Raw genomic sequence first — 26,777 nt, 5'->3', positions numbered from 1 at the left:
TTTCACTAATTCATACTGGGATGGCTGGATGACTGGGGTGCAGTGGTTCGGAAACACCCAAAGTGGTCCAAGTAAGGAACGGTCCTGAACCAGTGGCTGCGTCACTGGTAGCCAAGGTCAACTGAGCGAAGGCTGGTCCGGGTGGTCCACAGATGTGATACTGTAGCTCGAATGCTAAAGAGGGTCGCGGTGTTTCTTAGAGAGAGGTGTCAGATTATACAGTGTTGCAGTTTTTTTTGCATAAGGGACTGCATAGCTGCTGACCCCTTTCCATGGCAGAAAGTGCCGAGAGTGGGCTCAGAGCATCAGAGCTGGTTCAGGCAGCACTGGATGAAGGAATCATTTAGTTTAAAACCAGGTAGATAACTGAGTGTGTGTGCTCTGCTCACCAGAGGAACACATGGTACTAGGATGCTGACCCTTTCATGGAAAAGATATTTCATGACGACTCTTTTAGCAATGCATTCTGCCCCGCAACAAAAGTGGTTGCTGTGAGGAGCACAAGTTTGAGGTATTGACTAGGCCTTTTATTTCAATGTTCAGTGCAGTCGAGCACATGGGGGGTGGGCTGGACAAATGAGTCCGAGCCATGGAGGGTCCACCAAGCAATTCACCAGACTCTGATAATGTGTATTGATGCTACTGTCATTAACCTAGAAAATGCTTGAATAGAGGGTCCGAAGGCATGGATGACCGAAAAGGTCCTTATAATGGAATGGAATGGCCTCGCTGAGCCGATCCTCTCGTCCTTCTGTCCCTCTCTCCTGCCCTAGCTCTTCTCCTTTTCCTCTACTCAACTCACCATCAGCAAAAGCATCCTCAGCGTGGCCCTGGTGCTGCTCAAGGTCTTTCCTGTTACGAGAGTGTTTTCCCCTTTGTGTGCTTCATTAAAGTTCTCGCTCATGGGTCAAAGCTCGGGGTTCCTTTGAAGCACCTGGAGATTTGTAATGAAGTTCAATTGAACATGAACATGTAATATCTTTTCTCTTTAGAGTAAATGTTAACTAGATGTTTAGCTGCCCTAGTAACACCACCAACTATATCTGTATCTTGAGTTTAAACATGATGATTTGCCTAAATGTCTGTTGTTGTGAATGTATTTTAATATAATTTTCAGAAAATGCTGACAGTGGGCCAAGAAAGACCTCATTACATTTTGGTGATATTTCAGTTTCCGGAAGGACTTTGATCTTTGGGAAAGCAGGTCTGTGTTCTCAAAATGTGTGTGTTTTACCTGGTTATCATAAGCACCTTATCTTGATTTGTGCGTTGGGTGTTTGGTTAATACAACTGCACTCGTGAAAGCCTCTGTTTCTAGTCAGTTTTTGTTGTTAACAGACCCACTGCTAATCCTTTACGCTCAGCACATTCATATCTTCATCACAGCTGTTTATAGTTACAGACTAACCAATATCTATTTCAGCGAGTGTTTCATTGATTAACACTGGCACCTTAATACTAGACCTTTATTCAACTTTAGAGTGATCAGAAATGACCCAAATGTCTCCAGATGTCTACTGTACCCAAAACACAGCAACAATGTGCAAAGCAATGTGCCACACTGTTTAAGTGTTTCATAAGTGTCTCCTCTCGTATCCACACGCTGTGCCTGTCAGACTCCTGTAATGCAACATGGTTCCCTTAAAATAGACCTGGGCACACAGGCCTGTGACTTCCCTATTACATCTTGGCATGTCCCATGTGAGGACATCAGGTTCTGGTTACATTCGAGGCAGTGAGAGAGATTAATATTGCTCAGACCAACTTCAGGGCTCCACACTTCCCTCCTACAGTGGTCCGGTGGCTGACTGCCTTTTCTCCGTCCTCAGGGAACGTTTCACTGGACAAGCCTCACCATGCCCAAAGTCATAGTGCCAGGTGAGTGTGGTCCGGCCGTGCAATCTCAGACACTGCTTTTTTTATTTAAATGATAGTGAAACAATTTAAATTTAAAGAATCTATGATTTGTTGTTTCCTTTCTTGTGAACTTTCCCCACACAAGGTTTGTTGAAATGAACTTAAAAGTTGTGGCAGAATTGTCCATCCTTCCTGTTTATCGGGATGCTTGAGAACAAAAATTTGAAAGATTTTACCAATGAACATTAGGGTGATACATTCACACGTTGGCCAGCGCTGTCACCACGATCCTATAACGCCGACAGCTTTAAAGACAGACTGATACAAGTTAAAGTGCATATACAGTCATTTTGAAGCAAACCTGACATCACTTTTTCCAGCGGATCAATCATCCTTGGCTATATCTCGCATCGCAAGGTTTACATTAAGTAGCTGACGCACGTGAATTGTTGTAATTTACGTCACTCGCCAGATTCTAACACAAAATACTTTCTGTGATTTCATTTCTAAGATTCTGGTGTCAAAGGATGGTGCTGCTCGTGCATCATCCACAGTGGACAGCTATTTATTGTTATTGAACTGGAACGTTGTAAATGCAGTTGTAATGGCTGCTAATTATAGCCGTTGGTATTTTGTATCAGTATTCTGATTGAACTGCGTAGATTAGGTTGCTATTTTGTCCCCGCTGACTGGATTTACGGCCTGTCAGGGCAGGTGCAGGGAGCTGGCGACAGACGCATTAATGCTCTGAAAAACAATCCACAGACGTTTCCACAGGAAAATCACGTAACAGCAGACAAACCATTTCCCTCTCTATCTCGGATTGTCCTGCCCCGACTTGACCTTTTTAACGCTCAGCAGGAAGAGGATGGAGAATATTTGGTTTAAACTCCTGTATTTGGAAATGACATTTTACCCCGGTATGAAACGTAATGGGATAGAATTCATTAATGCAACGTTTATCTGCCAGGATGATTGAGGATGTGGAGCAGCTCCAGAATGGCAGCAGGGCAATAATTACTTCATGGTCCTCCATAATTGATTCCCCCCTTGCCAATGATGGTGGAAACCTCTGTAATTAAGATATGATCTGTCACCAATCTTACTTCAGCGAATGTGTTTTCTATTTCAACGCCAGTCAATTAATAACAGACACGTGTCCATCAATTAACCTCTTAAACTCTTTATTATTAAATGATTAATAATAAATGATTATCACATGATTATCATCACTAACTTGTACATATTACAGTGCCGGAATAATAAATGCTTCAAAGTTATTCACATATAAAAGCCTCTTGAATGGGAACTGAAACATCTTCCAAAACCTACAAGAACATCCAGGAGCCCATTTTGAAGTTGGAGAATCTTCACTTGTAACATATTTTCTGTCATCTTTCTGAATACCGTTCTTTGTAAATAACACTTTTTAATGCTCTCCTTTTTCCCTGGGTGGTGCTACTTTTTTGGGTATAATCAGGTCAACAGAGTAAGTATAGAGTTTGTGAAGTAGAACAAACATTCCAGCTGTATTTGTCTCATTGGAGTCTTTGTCTTGGAGTTGAAAGCAGTGGCTCTTAGATGCTGACTGCATGTAACAATATGATAATGATGATGCAAAATGTGTACGTGTATTCGTGTCATACATCTGTTTGTCAGCATCTCTTGGTCAGCTACAGGTATTTGCAGCTTTGGCACCCTGTCCTCATTTAATTTCCCTGGGGAAAATGTTGGATTTTCAAAATAAAAGGATGAATTTGATTAAAAAATACGAGTCTTCCACGTAAAAACATGGTTTAAACGTCACTATATGTTTCTGTATATGATCTTCTTCTGTGTGCATGAGATTTCTGAAGGTGGGGGTCCGCGTTGCAGACCCAGTCCTGTATGTGATGCATGGGCTGAAACCTGTACTGTAGATATGAAATGTACACGTTTGAGTGTGAATCATGTACACCTTTCAGTCGTGATTACACTCGTAGATGCAGTTGTAGGTTAGTTCTGTTCTGCTTGTGCCTGTCTCTTCATTTCCGTTGCTGCATGACTGAATGGAGCAGACCACATGCCTCTCGGCGGAACATAAAGCACGCTCTCTGGCCCAACAGAGACCGATGACAACATGCGAGCCATCGCTGAGAGGGTCTTCGCGTCGGAGACAAAGGACGAGAACGTTCGCGATGAGATCTCCATGTTTGACGTGCCTGAGGACTGTCCCATCCTCCAAACTGAGATGGCCCACCATCTGCACACGGATGATAACAAGGAGAAACGGTGGGCTGGTGGTTCTGCGATCATGTGACCTCAACGATAGCTGTGCCTAGGGTTAGGTCACGATGAGTACCAGTACCAACTAATGCATGCCAATGGTCTCTATCAACAGCAAGAGGCTACAGCGGTGTCGCACTATGGTGGTACCGAGTGGCTCTATCCAAGCAGCTGCCACCCCTGTAGCGCAGGTTGAAGAGGAAAAGCCCACTTACCTGGAAGTGCCGGACTTCCAGAGAGTGGCGATCATTGGAGACTACGCCTCTGGGGTATTGCCCATGTCATAACACCTGTGATAACTTAAAGATCTGATGGCCAAAAACACAAGTTGAAAGTTGAAATGACAATTTAATACAAGAAAATATATAGATCTGACTTTGTCATCTGCTTTTATCTTTAGGCAATATTATGATCAAACATTTGAACTTTGTTGTGACCAAGAAACTAAGGGCTGTAGGTCCTCAGGCTATATTGAGATGTTTCTAAGCTAAGCGCATTTAATTCTGCATTTCAATTTTCTGGGCAGTTTTATATTTTTAATCATCTGGGAAAATGGAATGGTTAAGACAGGAAGCTAGTTGTTTCCATGGTAATGCACCTTTAACACCCTAATTTGTATTGTGTATACTCAGGTGACCATGGATGACTTTGAGGTGTCTTGTAAGGGTCTTTTCCGTGCCTTGACCATCAGAGAGAAGTACATGAAGTTGGCCTACCAGCGTTTCCCACGGACAGCCTCCCAGTACCTGCGTAACGTTGAGGGGGAGTCCTTCAAAATTGAAGATCAGTTACAGCCAGGTGGGACAGAGGCTCAAGAAAATGGTCAAAAACCCTTTGTTTCTGACAGTGGCATTTTTTAAATACAAGATCTGTCCATCCCTCAGACTTCACACCTCTTCCTAAGAGTGGGGAAGATCCCTTTGATTTCAAGACCCTGCCAAAGAACCTGGGATATGTCGCTCGCATGAAGGAGGGTCTCATCTATGTGTACAATGATGCTGCGGCCGCCGACAAACATCAGCCAAAAGACCTTCCCTGCCCTGACTACGACACCTTCATCGATGACATGAATTTCCTCATTGCTCTCATTGCCCAGGGCCCAACGTGAGTCCTCCACATGTCAGCTGTGCCCATTCAGCCACTTCTCAACCTTCTCTACCCAGCTGGCCATCAGCAGGAGGGTCCCCCTACATGAGCCTGGTCCTGCTCAGGGTTTCTTCCTGTTAAAGGGGAGTTTTGCTTGACACTGTTGCTTGTTGGGGGTCAGGCCCTGGGGTTCTGGAAAGCTCCTAGAAACAATTTAGATTATAAAAGAAGCTATATAAATAAAGATTGACTGATTAATTGATTGATCGATTCAAATGTTAAAGAAAACACAAGTATTAGTCCAGCCATGCCAGTTTACCAATTTGCCACCTTGGTTTCGAGTGATACCTGGGCTTTTCTTGAACTAGGGTTGCCCCGCACTTAATTACCCCCCTAAACACAAACAGTTTACGTGTGTGTGTTTGGGGGTATAATGTAAACTAATTTCTCATCTTTTGCAGGAAGACTTACACTCACCGTCGTCTGAAATTCCTCATGTCCAAGTTCAACGTGCACGAGATGCTGAATGAGATGGAGGAGATGAAGGAGCTGAAGATAAACCCCCACAGGGACTTCTACAACTGCAGAAAGGTAGCTACAGTAGAAGGTGGCACGTTGTAGCGAAGAATTTGGTTGCTGAGCGCAAATGGTGTTACTATGACTACATACATCAACCTTACAACTAGATATTTTGATTTTCTTATTCATATGCTCTCCTGTATCTATGTTAACTGGAGTGTTCTGCACATTTTTTTTTAACAACATAGAAAATCTAACATTGCAAGTTTCCCATAACATGTGCATCATTGATTGTGCCAAACTGCCATAAATATGTGCTTCTTTATATTTATGAACAGCAGAATTAGGGAGTTATATCATGGGTTATTTACAACTTATAAAAAAATGTATAGGACTCAGACCTGTACAAGAAAAAATATATAAATATTACAGCATCCAATAAATATCAATATATTTCAAATAATGATACAAATGATGATTATTTTATGTAGGATCAGTATGACTTTTTGTAAAAGCAAATTTGCGTTAAACGTCAAAAACTCTGAGATTAATGGTCAAAGTCTTTTATATAAACTATTATCTAAAGTAAATATGATATACATCAATATTGGTTTTAAAACTGTACAGCAAATAGGCGTTAATGTGTGCCCATGCACTCGGGTGCTACAGAAGCCCGGAAGGGACAGACTGACATGACTTTGAGTTTGAGGCTTCCTTAATATTTCTCTTAAACTGTTCCCTGAAGTTATTCAAACCATTGCTAATTATATCGACAGCCTCTGACTGGCTACAATTGGGGGGCGGGGAGAATGAACAAATCTTAAATGTGTCACCGTCTCAAAAAAATCAAAACAGTTTTATAGTGAGTTTTTCTTTTTATTTAAAAAAAACAAACAAAAAGCTAACTACCAATAAAGATACCTACCTTGAAAATGCAGAGTATTAATGAATCTTTTTTTTAAAAATCGGAGCGCCCTGTGTTGAGTCGTGCTGCCCGTGTCCCTTTAGTTCCCTCTTGTGGCCAAACCCACCTACAGCATCTCTTCTCCTGTCTCCTTTCAGGTGGACACCCACATCCACGCTGCCGCCTGCATGAACCAGAAGCATCTGCTGCGCTTCATCAAAAGATCCTACCGCGTGGATGCTGACCGCATCGTGCACAAGCTTAACGGGAAAGAAGTGACCATGAAGGAGCTTTTTGAGTCACTGCACTTGCACCCTTATGACCTCACCGTGGACTCCCTGGATGTGCACGCTGTACGTTACATTGACTCAAATAGCCTGGTGTTGAAACGGTTGTATTTTAATTTGTTGGGATTTGGAGCTCTGTACACATGGGACTGAATCCCTTCAATTATTAATCATGTTTGCAATCTCTTCTCTCATTTTCTTTGATCTGTACTTGAAGGGTAGACAAACCTTCCAGCGTTTTGATAAATTCAATGCCAAGTACAACCCCGTGGGAGCCAGTGAGCTGCGCGACCTGTACCTGAAGACAGAAAACCACATCAACGGAGAATATTTTGCCACCATTATTAAAGTCAGGTTCTTCACAAAAATGATCATGAAATTCGCATGGATTTCCCCCACATACTTACGCCACAGATTATCTAATTTGACCTAGGAAGTAGCCAGTGACCTTGAGGATGCCAAGTACCAGTATGCCGAGCCTCGCCTCTCTATCTATGGCTGCAACCCTGCCGAGTGGACCAAGCTGTCTGGCTGGTTTGTCAAGCACAGAGTCTTCTCACCAAACCTCAAATGGATGATTCAAGTGCCCCGTATCTAGTAAGTTCTCATATGATGTAGATAAGTTTGTTTTGTTCAAAAACGACATAATAAATACTACAGATATATATGCGTTCACTCATAAAACTTGAGAAATACACTCAAAGGACAGATTAAAATGACTTTTTTTAACCCCCTGTCTATTTTAGTGACATCTTCAGAGGCCGGAACTTTGTCCCCCACTTTGGCAAAATGCTGGAGAACATTTTCCTGCCTGTTTTCCAGGCCACCATCGATCCACAGTCCAACCCAGAGCTCAGCATCTTCCTGAAGCATGTGAGTCCCAGACAACATGCCGCACAATGGGCGACCAAATCAAACCCAACCTGTTTTAAGGGCACAGGGCGATCAGCATTTCATTACAAGCACCTACTTGTGTGCTCTAACAGGTTTGAGTCCTCAGGAAGTCGGGATTGTCGGCATAATGGCCACTAAGTGAAAATCCATCTTGGATTTAGGTGCTGCAAAACATCAGATATGTGCTTTCGAGCATCAAGCCTCTGACAGGTGGTACTTAATTCAGATACCATTCGGTGCAAAGCAGTTCAAAACCTACTTATTCATAGGTATATATAATACGACATGTCACTGAATACGTACCTGCCAACCAAGACCACGCTTTAAGACTTCATACTGTATTTGCTTTTCATACATCTTTATCTCTTGAAGAGAAGGGGTTCAGCGCCACTGATTATGTAAGATTCCATTTCTAAGTAGACCTTCAGAAGAGAAACTGCTATATTTCTTCTCATCCTGATCATTTGATTTATTTTAAGTGCATAAGATGCTTACAATCATCGACCATAAGGTTTATATTACATATAATGCATTTGTGTATAGGTGACTGGCTTTGACAGTGTGGATGATGAATCCAAGCACAGTGGTCACATGTTCTCCACTAAGAGTCCCAAACCAGAGGAGTGGGACATTGTTAAGAACCCCTCCTACACCTATTACATCTATTACATGTATGCCAACATCGCTGTGCTCAACCAACTGCGCAGGTTAGTCACGTTTTTTTCACGCGTGTGCAAATATTTTTGGGGTTATTTCCTGTCCTTTCCCGCCCCCCATGAAGCTAGACATTATTTCTGTCTCGTTGCATGACAGCAATTGCTTTTCCATAGAGTAAAACATGTTTACCATCTGTTTTTCAGGCAAAGGGGCATGAACACGTTCCTGTTCAGGCCTCACTGCGGGGAGGCCGGTGCCATCACCCATCTGCTGGCTTCCTTCATGACAGCTGATAACATCTCACACGGGCTCAACCTCAAGAAGGTTGGTCCGTTGTTTCTGAAACAAAGTGGAGCTTTTGAAAGGAGCACAACTTGTTTACAAGAATGTCAGTTCATTTGTTTGACAAGTGATCTTGTCTTCCCTGCTCCTGTTCCAGAGTCCTGTGCTCCAGTATCTGTACTTCCTGGCTCAGATCCCCATTGCCATGTCACCTCTCAGTAACAACAGCTTGTTCTTGGAATATGCCAAGAACCCTCTGCTGGAGTTCCATAAGAAAGGCCTGGTTGTTTCCCTGTCCACTGATGACCCCATGCAGTTCCACTACACTAAGGTCTTACACACAAAGGACTTCCTGTGATGCTGATGGCTGCAGCATTACCTGTGCAATGCTACAGCTGTTCACATCCGTGCACTGTTTCCAGCCATCAATGTATCAGGGTGTAAATGTGGCCTCGTGTGTCTGCAGGAACCCCTGATGGAAGAATACGCCATTGCAGCACAGGTCTTCAAGCTCAGTACCTGCGACATGTGTGAGATCGCCCGGAACAGTGTGCTCCAGAGTGGAATGTCTCATGAGGTAACACTTGAGGGTGGAGGAAGTAGGGGACTGGGCTGAGAAGTGGAGGGTTCTTGTTTCAAAACCTGGCTTGAACAAAACATGGAAGCTGCTCTGGTAGTAATGGACACTGTCAGAGCACTGCTGATGTACCCTTGAGCAAGGTACCGAACCTCAAAATACTCACATAGGGACCTGGAATGAGCTAGGGACTCATTGACATTTATGCGGCTGCTAGAGGCTCAAGCACCCTTTCTGTGTCCCGTAAAGGGATAAAGCAGTCCAGTAAAAAAAATTAAAAATTACAGTTTATACTGTTTACATGCATTAATCATATAAGGTGACTAGAGATGGACAGATTAAAAAAATCTGAGTTATCACATATGATTATTCTTGGGCCGAACAGTCAGTTACCTCCCACGTTGGATGGATGGATGGATGGATGGATGGATGGATGGATGGATGGATGGATGGATGGATGGATGGATTTATCGAGGAAAAGAAAAAAATTGTGGGTTTAATTCTGCGTTCCAGGAAAAAGCCCACTTCTTGGGTAAGGACTATCTGAAGGAAGGCCCAGAAGGCAACGACATCCGTAAGACCAACGTGGCCCAGGTCCGAATGGCGTATCGCTTTGAGACCCTGTGCTATGAGCTCAACCTCATCATGGAGGGTTTGAAGGCTGAGTGAAATCTCTCCTCCCTGATGGTGTCGATAGATCTCTACCTTTTTCTTTCCACGACAATGCTTATTGAACAGGAAAAATCCAGCGCCTTCATTTGGGAAGAGGAAATTTTTTGATAAATTTGAACGCTGCGTATAATTTGCAGAGACAAATCTGTCAAATTGTGTGATACAATCCACCCATGTGGACAAACACCACGGTCGTCAATAAAAATGTGAACTAACATGTATTTGTATGCATCATTCCATAGAATTATTGATTAAATATTTATTAGATCATCTTGACGCAAATAAAAAAAATAAATGAACGCAGTATAAAATAAAAATCTGAATTATTTAAATATTCAGTCATTCTTATATACCCTGTATATATGGTCTCACAGTGCATCATACCATGCGTAATATCTGTACTGTTTCCCCAAAATGTCAAACCGCTCACATTTGGTCCTGCATCATGTGCAAGTTGCGAAAAATAAAGTACTTGTGCAACATGTGGCATAATAAATCAGTGTTACCACAGCCTGTAGAGAGTTGAAATTTCCGATAAATTCCAAATTAGGTTCCCACTAAAACTAAAAGGTTACATCATATAATATTATATAATAATCTAGTCAATCTGTCAAACAATCTAGTCTACTCAAATGAATTTCTGCATTAAAGAGTAATTATTTTGTTGATTTATCTATGTTGAGGCTTCAGGTAAACATAAACCATGTGCGGTCAAATAAAAACACACACAAAAAACAAACAACAACAGATGCCTGCAGTTAAATGTTCCGCTGTAAAACGAGGTTTTCAATTCTGGTTTAAGGCAAGTGTATAAACACATTTTCACCAGCCGGTTTGCGTTAGAAATGTTCCCTCGACAGTGGAGATGAAGAATTACGACATTTCCCAGCACACTTGAACACATCAGTATTTTTTCGTAATTGACAGTTGCAGGAGTTGAGCTGATGACGTCTTCCTTCTGGGATCGAGAGGATTCAACCAAACTTTCTCACAGTCGGAGTTGCATCAAGTTACCCAAAACAGACTGAGGAAACCGGAAATCGCGCCCCTTGCCGAGAAAAGAAAGGTTTATTGTGTCTATCAATATAGAGCAAAATTAACGCATAATTGCAATGATTGGGTGCGCGTGGCTATGACTTTGATTTTAAAACGGTAGAATTATAACACGTGATCCCAGATGATGTAATCTATGATCATGACGACGCAAAGTTTTATTTTCTTCATACATACACGTTATCTTTTCCATCCGTAATATCATCAACAAGCTATGAGCCACATACAATGCAGAAAGATAAATATATTAAGGACTATGGAATTATTGGCGGAGACGCCTTAAAGTCTTTTATTTTGAAAGCGGTAACCGGAACTACGATGTTTCCTCCCGGATTTCTGTGGAGTAGGAAAGAATGGTGGGGTATCCTGCGTGACTTTTCTCTGTCTGGCTGTTTTCTGCTATTGTGTACAGCCCGGCTACACGTTTCTCATCCCTGTTACCGTATCATATTTTCCACTGAGTTATCTGGAACCACCGGAGGAAGTCTCGTAAGGCCGGCTGCCTGCCTGTCCGAACCCGAACGCTCGGGACTTTATTGGCGTTCAATCGATCAAAGGAAATGAGGGAAGAACGCGAGTAATGTTCCTGCGATGGGTAAGTCACAAGCTATGCATCATTTTCTTCTCCTCCGAGGTGGGATTTTACCAAAAGGGGATAGATCTCTGTCGCAGTCAGGATTCTATCAAGCTCGATGCATATGCTTCAATTTAGATAAGTAGCGAGTGTTGTGGATTCTGCATTTATTCCCGTTATTTTACTTTTCCCAGGGCAATGCGGAGAAAACAGCCCTACTATGTTAAACCCGGAACCTTTTCTCTGCCAATAGAGCAGTAGTTAGTTTTTTGTCAATTATAAACTGATAGGAAAATGGGAAACATGGAAGGTTACTGGTTTAACAGAAATGTCGGGAATCATCTGAGGGACCCTTTTTCCCCATTCCAGGGTTCCCAGTTTTGAGGTAAAAACAGATAAATTGCATTTATAACTTGGGAGAAAAGTGTTTACCCACCACCAACATTGATTTATTTATTTCTTTAAATAAATGTAACTTTTAATTTCCAAAAGTGCATTTGGAACAAAGCTCTTCTCATCTGACTCATCTGTCAAAAAGAAAGGCTTTTGATGGGTGCGGATGGCTCAGCCACCCTAAAACAAGTTCTCTGACTTGTGTCCGAACCCTCCTTTTTTCTGTTACAGCTTTAATCTCCCTGTTGATGGTGAACTGCAGCTGCACCAGAGCTCACCTGGAACGTGCTGCGTCATGTCGCATGTCTTGGAAAGCCAGTCCTGTGGTAGCTTTCAAGATGCAATTAGCTTTAATTTGGCTTCCAGGAGGTGACAGGGTGTTTCAGCTTGTTCCCTGTCTGCTGTGTGAGTCAGTGTGCTTCACTGGCTTTCTACACTATCTACAGCCCCATATACTGTACATCGGTGACTCACTTGATATTGCAACACAGTTTGCCTCTCTGATACTCTTGTTTGGTATGTTTAGAGGCAACTACGGAAATATGTTGGACAGTTGCATATTGATGAATATACCACATTTCAAATGGTTGATTATATTCAAAGGGTTTGGATATACATTATCTAAACATAGCTCAAATAAGGGGGTGCAAACCTATCTGCACCATAATTATGGACAGCCTGGTTAATCCTTCTTCCTGCCGCTCAGGAAATGCAACTCTTGCCTTCCTGTACAACTGCATGCAGATAAATCATGCAAATAGGTCAGTTTGGGTCTTGCATTGTCATTGCGCAGACTATTATTGGGCCAACCCCATTAAGGGCGTTGCTTGCGAGGCTGACTGGCCCACTGTCTTCAGCTGAATTTATTCCTACCATACCCCACTTGCACAGTTTTGCAGGAATGCAGCTCGTAGCTTCATTATGGACGTGAACTGTGTGGTTGGAATTTCACTGTCTCCCCCCTCTTCCATCCTCTCAGAGCCACTGTCGTCATGTGCAACGTGTCCAAATGGTTTGGTTCCAGCAAGCTAGTAGCTGCTGTACAGTGACCGCACAGATGTCAACAGGCAGCATGATTTGAAGTTGCATGTCAACAAACGGCTTTACAGGCACTCTCTGTGTGTCACGGCATTTTAATATGTAGTAGATGTGTACATTGTACGATAGGATTCTAATGGCTACGCATTTCCCCTATATATTCTACATAGTATCAATATACTACAGCATATGTAGCATGTCTTCCTGTTATCACCCACATTCTTCATGCTTTGTCCAGTAGTGAAAACTTTATTCCAGAGAGGTGTGACTGACACATTTTCCCAAGATTCCTCTAGTTATCTGCCTGCATGTGTAGAGATTAGTGCGTGTTCTTGCTGATAAATGCTATACAATCATTTAAATGTCCATTATTTACGCTTGGGCATTATTTAAACCACATATTTAGACCATTTCAACCACGTATTTGACGTATTTGCTGTATTTGCATATTGCTGTGCTTTTGACAAAGCGACGTCTACAGAAAAGTTAGAATTCCCCCGGGGCTATTGGAGGGTAGGTGCAGCACACAACAGCAAAAGAAAATGCCATATATATATTTTTTTTTTGGTATACCATTGTTCTTCGCTGCATTTCCCTGATTTATCTTTGTAAACTGGCCTTGACAGCAGCCCGCTCTTTTTGACCTTCTCTGCCTCCCAGACTTCTTGTTCCTATGTGTTTTGCTTCAGAAAGAAACACCTCCTCCTGTGTTGCCTCTCTATACCTTTGACCCAACAGTGGGCTGTCTGGACTTGTTCTGTCACTCCAGTGACAGCTGAGTAATTTCTGTCTTCTCTTTTATGTTTAGGTTCACAGAAGAATCCGAAGGGGAACAATGAGAGTCTGCTAATGCAAGAAGACAAATGAAGACATAAAGAAAGCTTTTCCGCAACAAACCGTGACACAATCACTTTTATTTAAAGTAATTAACAACGGATTTAGTTGTTTTTTTACCTTTACCGGACATCCGTGATGCATCCACTAATGGAGGACTGAGGGTTGGCTGACTCTTGCCCCCTCTCAACATGCTTGCTCTGAGGCTGGAGCAAGGCAGGCGAGGGGGTAGTGAGGTCGAACAGCAGAAAGACACCACAGCTGCGTGGCAGAGCAGCCCGTCGGCAAGGCATCCCTCTCACAGGCAGGGAATCAACATCCGTGAGAAGATTTCGCAGTGGGAAGGTCGCAGCCAGCAGGGCAGCAACCAGGAGGCTGGGGTGAAGGCGAACCCTCCCTCTGCATCCCGAAGAATGTCAGGAGATGTCCTGGGCAATGGAGCGTTGGGGGTGAAGCCGAGCGCCAAGGTCAGCCTCTCAAAGAGCCTCGAATTTTGGGATGGGCCATCAAAAAGCCAACAAAGCATGATTGGTAGAAGGTCAGAGCCAGTGCTGAAGTGTTTCAGTGACTTTACGACAACAACAACAGGAAATAAACCACTAACAGCTCAGAGATTTACGCCTCCCAAACTGGAAGCTAACATTGCTAACGCCTCCGGTACGCCAATCCTTCTAGTCAAGGACAACTCAAAAGTGGATCCTATCTCGCCTGTTGAAATAGCTTCCAAACCTCTACCTCTATCTACCGATTTCCAAGAAGACAACATGCCGGCTGGGAACTTCTACACTTCAAGAGGATTCTGGCGGAAGCTTGAGGGGGACAGGCTGCTGTGGGAGAAAGGCAGGGACCCTCTGGGTGGGGCTCAGGCTCCTCCTAAACCACTACGGACATTTCAGTACCGAGGAGCCAATGGCAATAGTGTTGGAGGCACGAGGACAGGCGCCCCGCCGACTGTTCCCCCTCCTCCGTGTCCCGTCCCGAAGATTAACGGGCTTTTGAGGCACAAAAAGAGCAGGTGGGCACAGATGTCTGTCAAAAACAGAAAGTGGAGTGTTCTGAAGTGCTTTATTGGGTCTGAACCTCTTTTTTAGATGAGCAGGTCTAAAACAGATCCCAGACGCGCTAAAACAAATCGTTGAATGTTCATAGAATATCTGTGTCAGAGTCTTTTCGGAGGGAGGAAGCTGCATCCAATTACTGGCTGGAGTCCAGGTATGATGTCACATGATATCTGGCTGCATTGTTCACTGTTGTCTGGATGTGGCCTAGTTCCCGAACAGCCCACAATTTCCAGGGTTGTCATCTAAACACGCTCTCATGCACTTGCAGCGAGGAACCTGTGCGCTACAGGTTGTAATAATGTAGTTCTGGCAACAGGAGTTGACTTTTACTAGCACTTCTAGCAATCACTCACTTGTACTCAAAGTGAGTTCTGCAACAGCCGAATCTGTTGTAACCCCCGTTGCTTTTTTTTTTCCAAATAGAATACATTGAATTCCTCACTTAAAGTAAGAAATGGATATCCTGTGGTTAGGATGGTGTCCCATCGGCTGTTAGTGATATCATTCTCAAAGGTGCTGATTTATTGGAATATACTGTAACTTCTATTCAAGAAAACCACCCAAATATGGAAACCCCCACTTTCAAAACAGTGATTACCAACCAAAAAAGTCCCAAAAATATGTCAACACAGGACACAGAGCTCCCCCCCCCCCCCGTGTCTCTGCTCATCGCTGATTAAGGTGACAGTAATCCTGCTGCTTAAAAGACAGTAAATGCCCCAGTTTAAGAGCCTATAGTGTATTACCATTAGATGGTACTTAGAAAGTGGCTCTTGGGTTGTGTCTGCAGCAACTTTAGCTACTTTTGCTCAAACCAATTTGAGTGTTTTAGGAATTCTCGTGTACTGACCTTGGAGCAGACGTCATAAAGTCTCCGTGACTGTATTGTAACTGGTGGCAGATTAAATCATGGTTGGATTGGATTCGTTCAACGGTCCCTTAAAAAGGAAGTGACTGGAGTGGACCAACCTCTTCACCTTCAGATGATGAAAGCAACACAGTTGTGACTATGGCAGTTGAAACAACTACCATCACATTAATCAAAATGTCTTGCCGTATGTATTTTGTCATTGTGACAGTGGCTAAAACTGTCTGACATGTTTGACCTGAGTATAATGATGCTCTTTGGTAATAAAGAGACTCATTTTACTGAAGCTATAAACCTTGCTTTTCACTGTGTTCCTTCCTCTCCCCTTACACCACAGGAAGTCCTTTGAGTACGAGGATGCAGCTCGACTAACGTTGAAGCAAAGCCCCCCGGCAGGCAAAGGCGGGCGCTCAAACCTTTGTCACGCTTACTCGGATGACAATATTTACGAGGACATTGTTTGTAAGTCCAAGACCTCGTTGGACATGAGCTGAGTTTGTAGTTTTGTCTCTCTGTGTCACATATATTTCTAGCTAAGAGAATGAGCTCCAGATTTGTTCAGAATAAGACAAAGGCCGGAAGTTATTAACACTGTTGGGTGTCTTTGTGCCCATCTAATGCTTGGCAACCTGTTCAGAACTTGTGTTTATTGTCATGACATTGCCTGCTGAGCAACATATTAATCGTGGCCAATGAAAAAGATTACTGAGTATACCCTAGAGAGGGGGAAAAGAGAATTATCCAAGAAGCACACGTGTCTCAGCTATGTGGGCTGTGCTGTGTGTTCGTAACCAAGTAAGCCAAATTTTATAATCCAGGGAACATATTCTAAACTTCATCTGACTCCCCAGCTACATAATTCAAAACAGATGGACATAAATGTGTAACAGCATCTGTGTCTATATTTGGATCTTGAAGTTGAAGAATTTTCATGCATTTTCATTCCACTCCAAAGTTGGGAATGAAAATGAAAGAAGGTGGCTCGTAACATAGCAACGTTTGGCCATTTAATCTTATCTTCTCTCATCATATCCCCTAGGTGAAGTGACCAGAGATAACCCCTATGATGATGTCAAGTTATCTCCCATGTGCCTCCCAATTGGGAGGTCACAGGCTGTAAAGGTAAAGATAATCCATACTGTTTATATAATCCATGATATTCCAGGTGAGGCAAGTCGGGTGTTAACGTGTCACAATGCTGCAATTGTTTTTTCAGCAGCCTCATAAAAACCAAATGTTGCAAGGCTACGCAAACAAAGTGGAGAAGAAGAGGTTCCAGTCGTTGGCAACGCCGAAACCGGCCCTTAGCGCGGACGGCGCCAAGATCGCCGCTTCTCGCCGCATAGGCACTCAAAAGCTCCAGAGGACGCCTCAGGTAAGCAGCGAACGGATTACGTCACGCGCTACCCTGCCGACTGATGCATATTCCTCTGACGCTGCGCTCTAGAGCGACAGCGCGTTATTCACTCTGCTGAATCATGCGTTGGGCTGTGAACAAAAGAAAGGGGAGGCGACTCGCTGAGCAGGAAAGAGCCACCGTTGCCAGAGCGAGAGCGCGGTGGAGGAGCATGTGTGATCACTCATGAGAATTCAGACAGAACGCATTAATTTCGACAAATGGCAGAGGAAGGAGTGAACTCTGAGCTGAGGAACTTTAGTGATAAGGTACAGTAATGGCTACGTTTATTTAACTGCGACAAACCAAAAAAGGCTTTGTGGCTACAGAACCGGCTTGACTGCATCCACTATTGCGTTTGACAAATGTCAGTCCTGTTTATTTTTGAATAACATTTGAGGCGGCAGTAATTTAGTCAGCATTTTACACTAAACTTGTACCAGAAGATTAATAAACATAGTAGTCGTGACAATAATGCTAAAAGCATTCTGTTAACTTGTTTCCTCCTCCTCCTCCTCCTTAGATTTAAATGGATGGGGAAAACAGACAGAACATTAATTTGTTGTGCATGTTTCTGCCTGACAGCACTCCCTTTATCTCAGTAGTTTGTCCTTATTTTGTCAAAAGTCAGTCTCCACTGGTGACAGTGCTCAGTATGTCGTCTCAAAGATAAGTTTTAACTTCCTGTATGAGCATGTTTGCACGCTGAGACCAACTTGAGTGGATTAATGCAGGACCTCAGTTAACCTTTACAATTAAACCATAATCTCTGCTCTTCAGGGACATTAATGCAAGAATGTAGCAACATAAGGGGAACAAAAACCTCCCACTAAGCAGTGGTGGTTCATGATTCCCTGACAGTAGAAACCACTGAGGCTCAGAACTTGTTTGTATTCTCCTCCTCTTGCCCAGTACATCAACAAGATCGATACCATCTTTGATGACAAGCGAGGGAGAAAGAGAGTGAAGAACCAGGGCATCTCGGTGCGAGGTAATGCAGTCACGTCGACAGAAGCCACATAACATCCCCCATATCAACATGCCTGTCAAATTCGGCAGAGATGGCTGCGGTAACAAACCTGCTTTTGAGGCTAGACCCAAATGCAGCTGCAGAAGGTGTAGCTGCTAAAGCAACACACCGACTTCCTGTATCTGATTGTGGCTGCTCAAGTCTCTTCCATCCCACCACTTCTTCATAATTTCTCTTTCTTTTCATTTACATCCACAGAGGAGACCAGTGGGACGGAGAGCGACCCCGAGGACAACAACAAAGGTAAAACCTCTGACACACCATTTGTTCCTTTAGGGCAGTGCTTCTCAATTATTTTCTGTTACGCCCCCCCAGGAAGAAGAAAACATTTAGCCCCAGGGGGGCGCGCCCCACTATTTGAGAAGCGCTGCTTTAGGGTAATATGCAGCGATGTTTAGTTTCATTCAGGATTATATTGTTTACTTTCCCTGGCAAAATGAGCCGTATTAAATATCAAAGATCTCCTATAAACAGTTTTCTACTTCTTTTACCCTCAGACAGACTTCATTTAACAATCTGGTATTTAAATATGATTCATTTACAATAAACATTTTCCTTTTCACTCTGGTCTTGCTGGCCCCATGGGGGTAAAACTATAACCAAAACTAAGAGGAAACTCTAGAACGGTTTGAACAAAAGAACAGAAATAGTTTACTAATTTATTAACTCCGTTTAAGCTTCTCTGGGCTGCGATCACTCAGCAGCCATGATAGCTGAAGTAGATTTATATTTAATTATTAAAGTTTTCACTGTAATCATTCAATTCTTTTTAGTTTTTCACAGGCTAACGTTTGCAATTGTCAATTATACTTAGCGGAAGTACTAGATTAAATTTTGGGGCTCAGTGTTGTTTGTTTTGAATCATTTGTAACCACTCATCCTCCCAGTTACACTTTGCACAAGCAAATTCATAATCACACTAAATCAGTGTTCTTCGGTGTAAAACCGCCCAGGATTAGGGATTAAGTTTCCTCTTCGTGTCCAGCAGGTCCCAAGAGATCAGTTTACATCCAGTCCACTTTAAAACCGCACCCAGGCTACCGCACGCTGGAGAAGGACTTGATCCAGCGGCAGCAGCAGCAGCTTTTCCAGATTTTTGTGGTGGTGTCATTGAGAAAAAGCTCGTCAGGAAACAACTATTCCCCTGAAATCACGCAGCAGTTTCCCAAAATGGTGAGAACAAGATTTTTGCTTTTTCCAGAGCTGGACTGTAATTCTGTCATCGTCCTGTATTAAAAGAAATAATCTTTTTTTTTTTTCCGGACAAATTTTAAACAAAGCTGCTTCTTATTCAGATTTTTACTAACACCTGTCCTTCAGTTGTTCTATTGTCCGTTAAATGATCCAGTCTATGTGATTACATGATGATTTAGTTTGGGCCAGCTCACAGGAGAACCACTGTTAACTGGAGGCCCTGTGTTTCAGTTTGAGAAGTCATCACGTCTTTCCAGAGAGGCTGAAGATCAGCTGAAGGTCATTCCCAAGTTCTGCTTCCCTGACTCCCTGAACTGGGAGCCCTCTTCCCACATGCCCAGGTCAGGTCAGACGCGACAGACCACAACACGCGCACAATCGAATAGAAGCAAAAGTGCACATGACAGTATTTTACAGCCATACATGTGTTAGTATAAGTAGTGATAAATGAATATGATAATGTGACTCTATATTTCAGTCTGTGTCGTAGTTAAGAGAGCGTGTACGTAGACTTTGCTGTTGCTGGTCCTCTGGTATATGACCCAGCGACATTATGATCCAGACTCACATTTACATGATCACAGCAGACACGGTTACTGGTTTGAGTCAGCCCAGCGCTGACACAGTTGTTCCACATCGGTCTTCCAAACGCGGGTCTGAGAAAATCAGCTGCTTACACGACTGAACCGAATACAGGCTACCCCTATCGTGGTGATGTCAAAATATGCTTAGTGAAGGGTAGAGCGGTGTGAGCGATCTATATGTAAGAGCATAATCTGGTTACTTCTTTAGCTGCTTATTACACTTCCTTTAAATTTCGGAAATCTGCCGTTGCTCTTTTGCCGGTTAATTTGCATTTATATTTTAAGAAGAAACATCATAAGAAACATCTGTGGTAACGGCCACACAGAGATAATTAAAGTTGCAGCTGATGTAATTAAATGTCTGAATGTATAACATGCAGTCCCACAGTTCTTTGATGAGACATCTTAGGAGCTCCGGTTTCTTTTAAGATGGCTTTAAAATGCACACACACACACACACACACACATGCATGCATGCTATTTTCCATTTTCTTGTTTATATGAAGTTTTACAAAAGGATGTGTTGATATTAAGCTTTCAGAAAAGCACGATTCCGCATAGTGAAATGACGTAAACATCACATCCGTGTCGCCTTCACAGTGAGACGTTCTCGTTCGTCTTGACCGGAGAAGACGGCAGCCGTTGGTTTTGTTACTGCCGTAAAATTCTGGTGAGTGGGGAGACGCAGACACATGAATCACCGAGCCTTGTGCACCGTGCGTGTCTGAAATCGGAGCCTGTTTTGGGTTTACCCAACATGTCTGAGTGGAAGTGAATCACAAAGCAGAAAACACTTCTGAATCAATGACAAAAGCAAGACGAATTTCAACTTCCCACCATGTTTTTCCCCCAAAAAACAGCAAATAGTTTTTTTTAGGAACCCTTTAAGGCTGGAATGGTGCAGTCCATCCTTTTTTATGCTGTGCTTATCTTGTTAAGTGTTGGGTTGTGTTAGTTTAGTATTGTAAAGCCAATCCTAATATAAAAGACTGTTTTTTTTAGGTGATAAGCATTTGTGCCATAAACACATGTAGACTTTAGTCTGTGTATTTTGTTTCCATTATTCTAATGTAATGATTCTATTAAGCCAGGTGTGTTTGTTGGTTATGTTGTGTGTGTCTGATGTGAAACTTTATATGTGTCTTTAAGCCCAGCGGTAAAGGGAAGAGACTGCCTGAGGTGCACTGTATTGTCAGCAAACTGGGCTGTTTCAACCTGTTTGCAAAGGTAAGCAAAGGTCACCAACGACCGCTCCCTTCCCTTTCCCTTTATAGAGAGTGGAAAGCAGCTGGCGTAGCTGAAGTTGAGAGTTAAACACGTGGAAGAGTTTCGGAGCTGCTCGGTTCAGTCTGCTGTATCTGTGTCCTAGCCTGTTTTCCCCACTGGCCAAGTGAAATGTAAAACCATTAAGAGTGAATTTATCTCCAGGTGTTGAGCTAGATGTCATATTTGCTCCGCCGTATTCACATTAATCACGCGTTCCTTCAGGAAATAAAGTCGTTTGTCTGCCTCAATGTCACTGCAGATTCTGGAGGAGGTAGAAAGGCGCAGGGAGATTTCCCCCGCCCTTGTTTACCCTTTCATGCGCAGCGTGATGGAGGCCCCGTTTCCAGCTCCAGGGCGTACGGTGACTGTCAAAATCTTCCTCCCCGGCTCTGGGAATGAGGTAATGGTGGATCCAAAAAGGAAATGTTAATTAGTAGTTTTGCTCTTCCCAACTTTTTGCATACCGAGTGCCTAAAAATGGCAAACTATATATTAGCACAGTAGGCTAGCCAGTTTCGCTTCAAACAGTATATTCTAACTCTTGGGAATAGCAGTCCTGCTTAGTAGCAATTGTTTTTAATGGGTTTGTGGAATAACTCAATATTTACATTGCGTTCCCTTGTCGTCAAGGTAATTACTTTGTGTCGACCAGTGGATTCCCGACTGGAGCACGTGGACTTTGACAGTCTGCTTCAGTGTCTCAGCGTTGACAAACTGCTGCAGGTGTTCGCCTCCATTCTACTTGAGAGGAGGGTCATCTTGATCGCAGACACACTCAGGTACCACCGCAAACCTGCACTATGATAAACCCCTTCCCATATATTACATTCTTCTTACAATTGGCTATTTAGGAAGTGTAACAAAGGGAATTTCTTCCTGTTGCCAGTCAAAGCCGGTTCACGCGGGCCCTGTGTCTTTTGTCAAATAAATGACCCATCCTATTGATATCATGGGACCAAGCTATGCCCTACTTTGCTAATCGGATTCATCAGAAAATTGACATGTAAACACGTCTGGTAAATACACTTGACCCATCTACCTTTATCATATTATTCCAGAGATAAGCTTTAACCTAATTTCTGCAAACCTCTGAATGATTCGTGTTGATTACGTGGCGTTTCAGTAACTGTTCAGGCACCTTTATACACCTGAACGTAATCCTTGATAGTGTCCGAGTGAACTATAATACAATTGTTAGCAGCAAGTGGCACAGTTACTTAATCTTTAATCTGTGAACACACACGCCTCAAGTTCATGAGTTATAAAGAATGACGTATTTAGGCATCTGTCACTTTATCAGTGTTTTACTATGAATTTCTTCAAAAGATAGAGCTTATTATAAAGCTTATTTTTCTCAGTAATACAGGGGCAAGTGTTTACAAGCACCTTGTAATGCTTCCTCTGCCCCCAGTTTATGTGAGAATTACTAAACGTGAATAACAAGTAACAGAAACCCGTAATTCAGTTTCACTGCCCGTACAAGTAGCCATCATTGCCTAACAAGCGGCATGTGTAATGTCTGGCAACCAGCGAGACTTTTCCAGCCACTGCCAACCAGGAGATAGCTGTAGAATTAAGTGTGGGCGTTAATTTGGACAAATAGCATGCGATCCTCTAACTGAGCCCTGCGGGATGCCTTGTGCTGCTTTCCTAGAGTTTAGACTGTTTATTCCAACACACGGTTCTTTTATAGGAGATGTGACCTGGTTCAGATCACTGATGTGCCACATGCCTTGTGTCAGAGCTAAATGGCCTCCTGCTTTTCCCCCCTTCCTAGCGTGTTATCGCGGTGTTGCCACGCAGTGCTGGCGCTGCTTTACCCCTTCACCTGGCAGCACACCTTCATTCCCGTGCTGCCAGCCAGCATGTTGGATGTCAGCTGCTCCCCCACACCATTTCTCATCGGAGTGCTGGCTCCCTGCTTACCACAGCTGCTGGAGCTTCCCATCGAGGAGGTCAGTCGGGAATTGTGCTTGTAAAATGTGTGCACTATACATACCCTTTTTTTAAGCTCAATCACACCACATGAGCATTTTGGGGCCTTCCTGGTAGCAGCTTAATAGCTTCTCTGTCTACAAGGATCACCGAGTAATCGCTGACAAAATCTGTAACGGCCTCTCTCCCTTCTGGCTCTTGTTTCCAGGTGCTCATTGTGGATCTGTGCGCAGACAAGTTTGTCGTTCAGGTGTGTACACATTTCAGTTTGTAATGAGGTCGATGGGTGTGGTCCCAGTGTTGGGATTGCTTTGCCTGCACTTGTTCCCTTTTTGCATGTGGAATGTTTGGTGGGTAACAGAGCTGTTACGCTCTATCTCTCTGTGTGCATATTAGGATTATGATGACAGGTTGTGTCAATCAATTAATCTTTATTTATATAGCGTCTTTTACAATCAAAATTGAATCCCAGAATCCCAGGGCCTGACCCCCAACAAGCAACAGTGGCAAGGAAAAACTTCCCTTTAACAGGAAGAAACCTTTAGCAGGACCAGGCTCATGTAGAGGGACCCTCCTGCTGATGGGGGGGGGCTGGGTAGAGAGAGGAGAGGAGGAGAGGAGAGGAGGGGAGGGGAGGGGAGGAGAGGAGAGGAAGAGGAGAGGAGAGGAGAGGAGAGGAGAGAGGAGAGGAGAGGGAGGGGAGGGGAGGGAGGGGAGGAGGGGAGGGGAGGAGGGGAGAAGAGAGGAGAGGAGAGGAGGAGGGGAGGGGAGGGGAGAAGAGAGGGGAGGGGAGGAGGGGAGAAGAGAGGAGAGGAGAGGAGAGGAGGAGGGGAGAGGAGAGGAGAGGAGGGGAGAGGAGAGGAGAGGAGAGGAGAGGAGAGGAGAGGAGAGGAGAGGAGAGGAGAGGAGGGGGAAACCATGACCCAGTGGGGTGACAGAGGCCCATACAAACTTCCGTATATGTCCACAGACAGATGGACAGAAAGAGTGCTCTTGTTTAACGTTTGCCTTTACATTGATGCCTTGTCACTACTCCATACAGTATATTTCTGAATGACATCATGGGGTTTATGTCGGCTCTTCCTGTCACAGCTTGGCGATGAAGACTGCATCCTGCCCAGCAAGCTGCAGGCAGCCCTGCAGCAGATCCTGGAGGAGAGGGAAGACATCCTGAACCAAGTGGATGGAGATGGAAGCGAAGGTCCGTAGATGTAACGAGTCAACACCTGGTGGGTCCGTTGCGTCAGCAAGGGTCCACATGCGTGAATTTTGTCCAACTCGTGCCCCATCTAGGTCAGCAGGCTGACCTGAGCTCACTGGTGTCGGAAGGCTTTGTGAGGTTCTTCGTGGAACTGGTGGGGCATTACGGCCTCCACATGGTGGAGTCGTCCAACGGAAGCAGAGAGCTCCAACGCGACAGTTTCCGCAAATCCCACCCGTCCCGCGGCGTCCGGCAGTTCCTGCAGCTTTTCATGGACACTCAGATGTTCGCTGGGTTCATCCAGGACAAGGAGCTGGCAAAGGGGGGCGCACGAGGTAGGCGACGCAGCCGTTTAGGGTTGAAAGCTGGTTTTTAATGCCCTTTTACAGAACCGGTAATTAGACCGGCCGATGGGGATTGTTTGATGTAGGTTTGACCATCCCCCCTCCGAAATGATCGCGTGTAAAACATTAAAATTTGTCACATTTGCACCAGGCCAAGAGCGTGATAACATCACACTTAATGAGTCACATGTAAGGCATTAAGCGGAAAAACAAGGTCAACACGCTCATGAAAATGCCAGAATAATGACCTAAAGTTCATGTGAATGATTCTTTATTCATTTCAAATTGAATTTCTCCTGCTTCTCTCTAATCTAATAGACATTCTGTCTCGATGATTCTCCGCTTTCTCCTATCAGGCCTGTTTGAGGTCAGAGTGGCCGAATATCTGGATTCGTGTCCGGAGCCGGAGCCGAGCGGCGTCAACAAGTTCCTCAAAGGACTAGGTAGGCGTTGCTTCACGGACGCACTTGAATTGTAATGCCTCAATCTCAAAAGTTAATGATTTTTCTGTTTTTTTTTCCAGGTAAGCTCCTTCAAGTTAAGTGACACAACGAAAACTCTGGATTTGAACTAAGAGACTTTATTTTAACAATATGCTGCTGTGGGAGGGTGAGAATCGTCATTTCGATTGTGATAGTGACAAGCTCAGATAAAAGAAAGCCGGGCTCGTCTGATATCATCTCAGAAGGCGTGCACGCCTGAGAGCTGCACACGTTTTACTGGACACAAACTGGAAACAATGATTTTGATTGGGGCCATACAAGAATCGCATTCCAGATGTATAACCTCAGTTAAACCCAAACATTTAGTGATTTTTGATTGAAAACTTGTTTACTTGTACAGCCAGATTCAGTTCTAGTACTGTGGCAAACTGTAGGACCACATTTCAGTCTTTTTAAGTATGTTGCGGGTGTTTGGTTTTTACCTGGTGCATGTTTTATAAAATTTAATGTTTAAATCCCATTATCTTTGTTGCAATTCCTTAATGCAACGACTTTAAAGTTGTTCCTTTCTGCCTGTGTGTTTTTGTTCTACATTTGGTATGAGTTTTATATTCAGGAGATTTTCATCTTTTTTTTTGTTTTTGGCACGTCAGAATGTTCAGACTCCAGGACAAACCTCAACTTTTTCTGCATTTTGATGATACAAATCTACGTTTCCTTCTATACTGCTCTTTAGTTCCAGATAACTGGAGTTGTAAATATGATTTTGTTTACATTTTGTATAAAATTCAATCATTGTACAGTATTTGAAATATTTTTGTATTAAAGCATGGTGCGCCTTACACACTTTTTAAATAAACAGCACAGTGTCAGGTTGCTCATTTGGTCTTTTTAAATCAGCATATGTATTGTGTATGTTTTTGTATTTTCCCCTCATTTGATGACATCAGTGAGAACGCAGAAGTGACAGTTTGCAATAGTCATCTTTCTTAGGAAATCAGCATAATTCTCCTGTCTCCCCTCACAGCAGCAAATGTATGAGTCACGGAGCTACTTGAGCCAGAAAAGATAAACAGGATCCAGTCCTACAGAGAAACACTGAGGTTGAAAATCACTCCCTGAAAACGTTCTGGCAGAACAGGTTTTTCTTAAAAAGCGGAACTTTGATGTTGCACTTCTCGGGGACAGCTTCCTGCATGGATGTTTACAACTCCCACTTCCTCCCATCGAGGCTTGGCGCACAGTGACCACACGGGGGCAGTGTTTCCGCGCGTCCCAGCCGACCGGGGCAGCGGAGGAATAAAAGCGATTCTCTCACAACCTCTCATGATATTCTGTATCATTATGCCAAATGCTGATAAAGATTAGTGTTGCAATTAACTGTTTGACTTATTCCCTCACTATTCCAATGAGTCTGGCCATGACCTGATAAGAGTTTTAAAAATGAGAAATCTGAGCTCAGGGATATGATTTGTTACATTAGATGATAATATGCTGATTGTGGATTAATATGCCTCTGAAAAGAAATAGCCCTCTGCATAGGAGCAGAAGAAAGCAGATACA

The 26,777-nt window shown here is 43.5% G+C and overlaps 2 protein-coding genes across 9 annotated transcripts; both read left to right on the top strand.

Moving 5' to 3' along the window:
* The first annotated feature begins 1,723 nt into the window (after positions 1-1,723).
* ampd1 (adenosine monophosphate deaminase 1 (isoform M)) lies at positions 1,724-10,215 on the top strand. Of its 2 annotated transcripts, none has more exons than XM_057040795.1 (15): positions 1,724-1,878; positions 3,963-4,128; positions 4,238-4,391; positions 4,755-4,920; positions 5,007-5,226; positions 5,670-5,799; positions 6,790-6,984; positions 7,136-7,267; positions 7,352-7,515; positions 7,665-7,791; positions 8,356-8,519; positions 8,673-8,793; positions 8,909-9,082; positions 9,218-9,328; positions 9,842-10,215. In XM_057040795.1, exons 1-15 carry the CDS (start codon positions 1,857-1,859, stop codon positions 9,995-9,997), a joined length of 2,202 nt encoding a protein of 733 aa, XP_056896775.1. In that variant the 5' UTR covers positions 1,724-1,856; the 3' UTR covers positions 9,998-10,215. The 2 variants fall into 2 exon arrangements, with proteins under 2 accessions (XP_056896775.1, XP_056896774.1); XM_057040794.1 differs by having other exon boundaries at positions 1,733-1,887.
* A 1,171-nt stretch (positions 10,216-11,386) lies between these two features.
* dennd2c (DENN/MADD domain containing 2C) lies at positions 11,387-26,090 on the top strand. 7 transcript variants are annotated; one of them, XM_057040788.1, is made up of 21 exons: positions 11,387-11,648; positions 12,252-12,346; positions 13,867-14,907; positions 15,042-15,104; positions 16,159-16,283; positions 16,861-16,943; positions 17,038-17,196; positions 18,130-18,208; positions 18,446-18,490; positions 19,233-19,420; positions 19,673-19,782; positions 20,626-20,695; positions 21,175-21,252; positions 21,551-21,691; positions 21,922-22,070; positions 23,069-23,246; positions 23,435-23,476; positions 24,319-24,427; positions 24,520-24,762; positions 25,128-25,214; positions 25,295-26,090. In XM_057040788.1, exons 3-21 carry the CDS (start codon positions 14,084-14,086, stop codon positions 25,315-25,317), a joined length of 2,796 nt encoding a protein of 931 aa, XP_056896768.1. In that variant the 5' UTR covers positions 11,387-11,648; positions 12,252-12,346; positions 13,867-14,083; the 3' UTR covers positions 25,318-26,090. The 7 variants fall into 7 exon arrangements, with proteins under 7 accessions (XP_056896768.1, XP_056896770.1, XP_056896769.1 ...); XM_057040790.1 differs by lacking the exon at positions 12,252-12,346 and having other exon boundaries at positions 17,041-17,196; XM_057040789.1 differs by lacking the exon at positions 12,252-12,346 and having other exon boundaries at positions 19,236-19,420.
* Positions 26,091-26,777: the final 687 nt, after the last annotated feature.

This window comes from Takifugu flavidus, chromosome 8, assembly GCF_003711565.1.
Source record: "Takifugu flavidus isolate HTHZ2018 chromosome 8, ASM371156v2, whole genome shotgun sequence".
In the NCBI taxonomy this organism is placed as follows: domain Eukaryota; kingdom Metazoa; phylum Chordata; class Actinopteri; order Tetraodontiformes; family Tetraodontidae; genus Takifugu; species Takifugu flavidus.
The sequence above is the reverse complement of the archived record's forward strand: the minus strand, read 5'-3'. Positions and strand labels throughout refer to the sequence as shown.

Bases quoted from the DNA above. Each gene is read 5' to 3' on its own strand.
- ampd1 (XM_057040794.1), top strand. From the start codon at position 1,857: ATGCCCAAAGTCATAGTGCCAGGTGAGTGTG. The intron at 4,392-4,754 runs GTATTGCCCATG...GTGTATACTCAG, and splicing joins TTGGAGACTACGCCTCTGGG to GTGACCATGGATGACTTTGA. The intron at 7,516-7,664 runs GTAAGTTCTCAT...TGTCTATTTTAG, and splicing joins ATTCAAGTGCCCCGTATCTA to TGACATCTTCAGAGGCCGGA.
- dennd2c (XM_057040788.1), top strand. From the start codon at position 14,084: ATGCTTGCTCTGAGGCTGGAGCAAGGCAGGCGAGGGGGTAGTGAGGTC. The intron at 19,783-20,625 runs GTCAGGTCAGAC...TCGCCTTCACAG, and splicing joins CCCTCTTCCCACATGCCCAG to TGAGACGTTCTCGTTCGTCT. The intron at 20,696-21,174 runs GTGAGTGGGGAG...TGTGTCTTTAAG, and splicing joins GTTACTGCCGTAAAATTCTG to CCCAGCGGTAAAGGGAAGAG.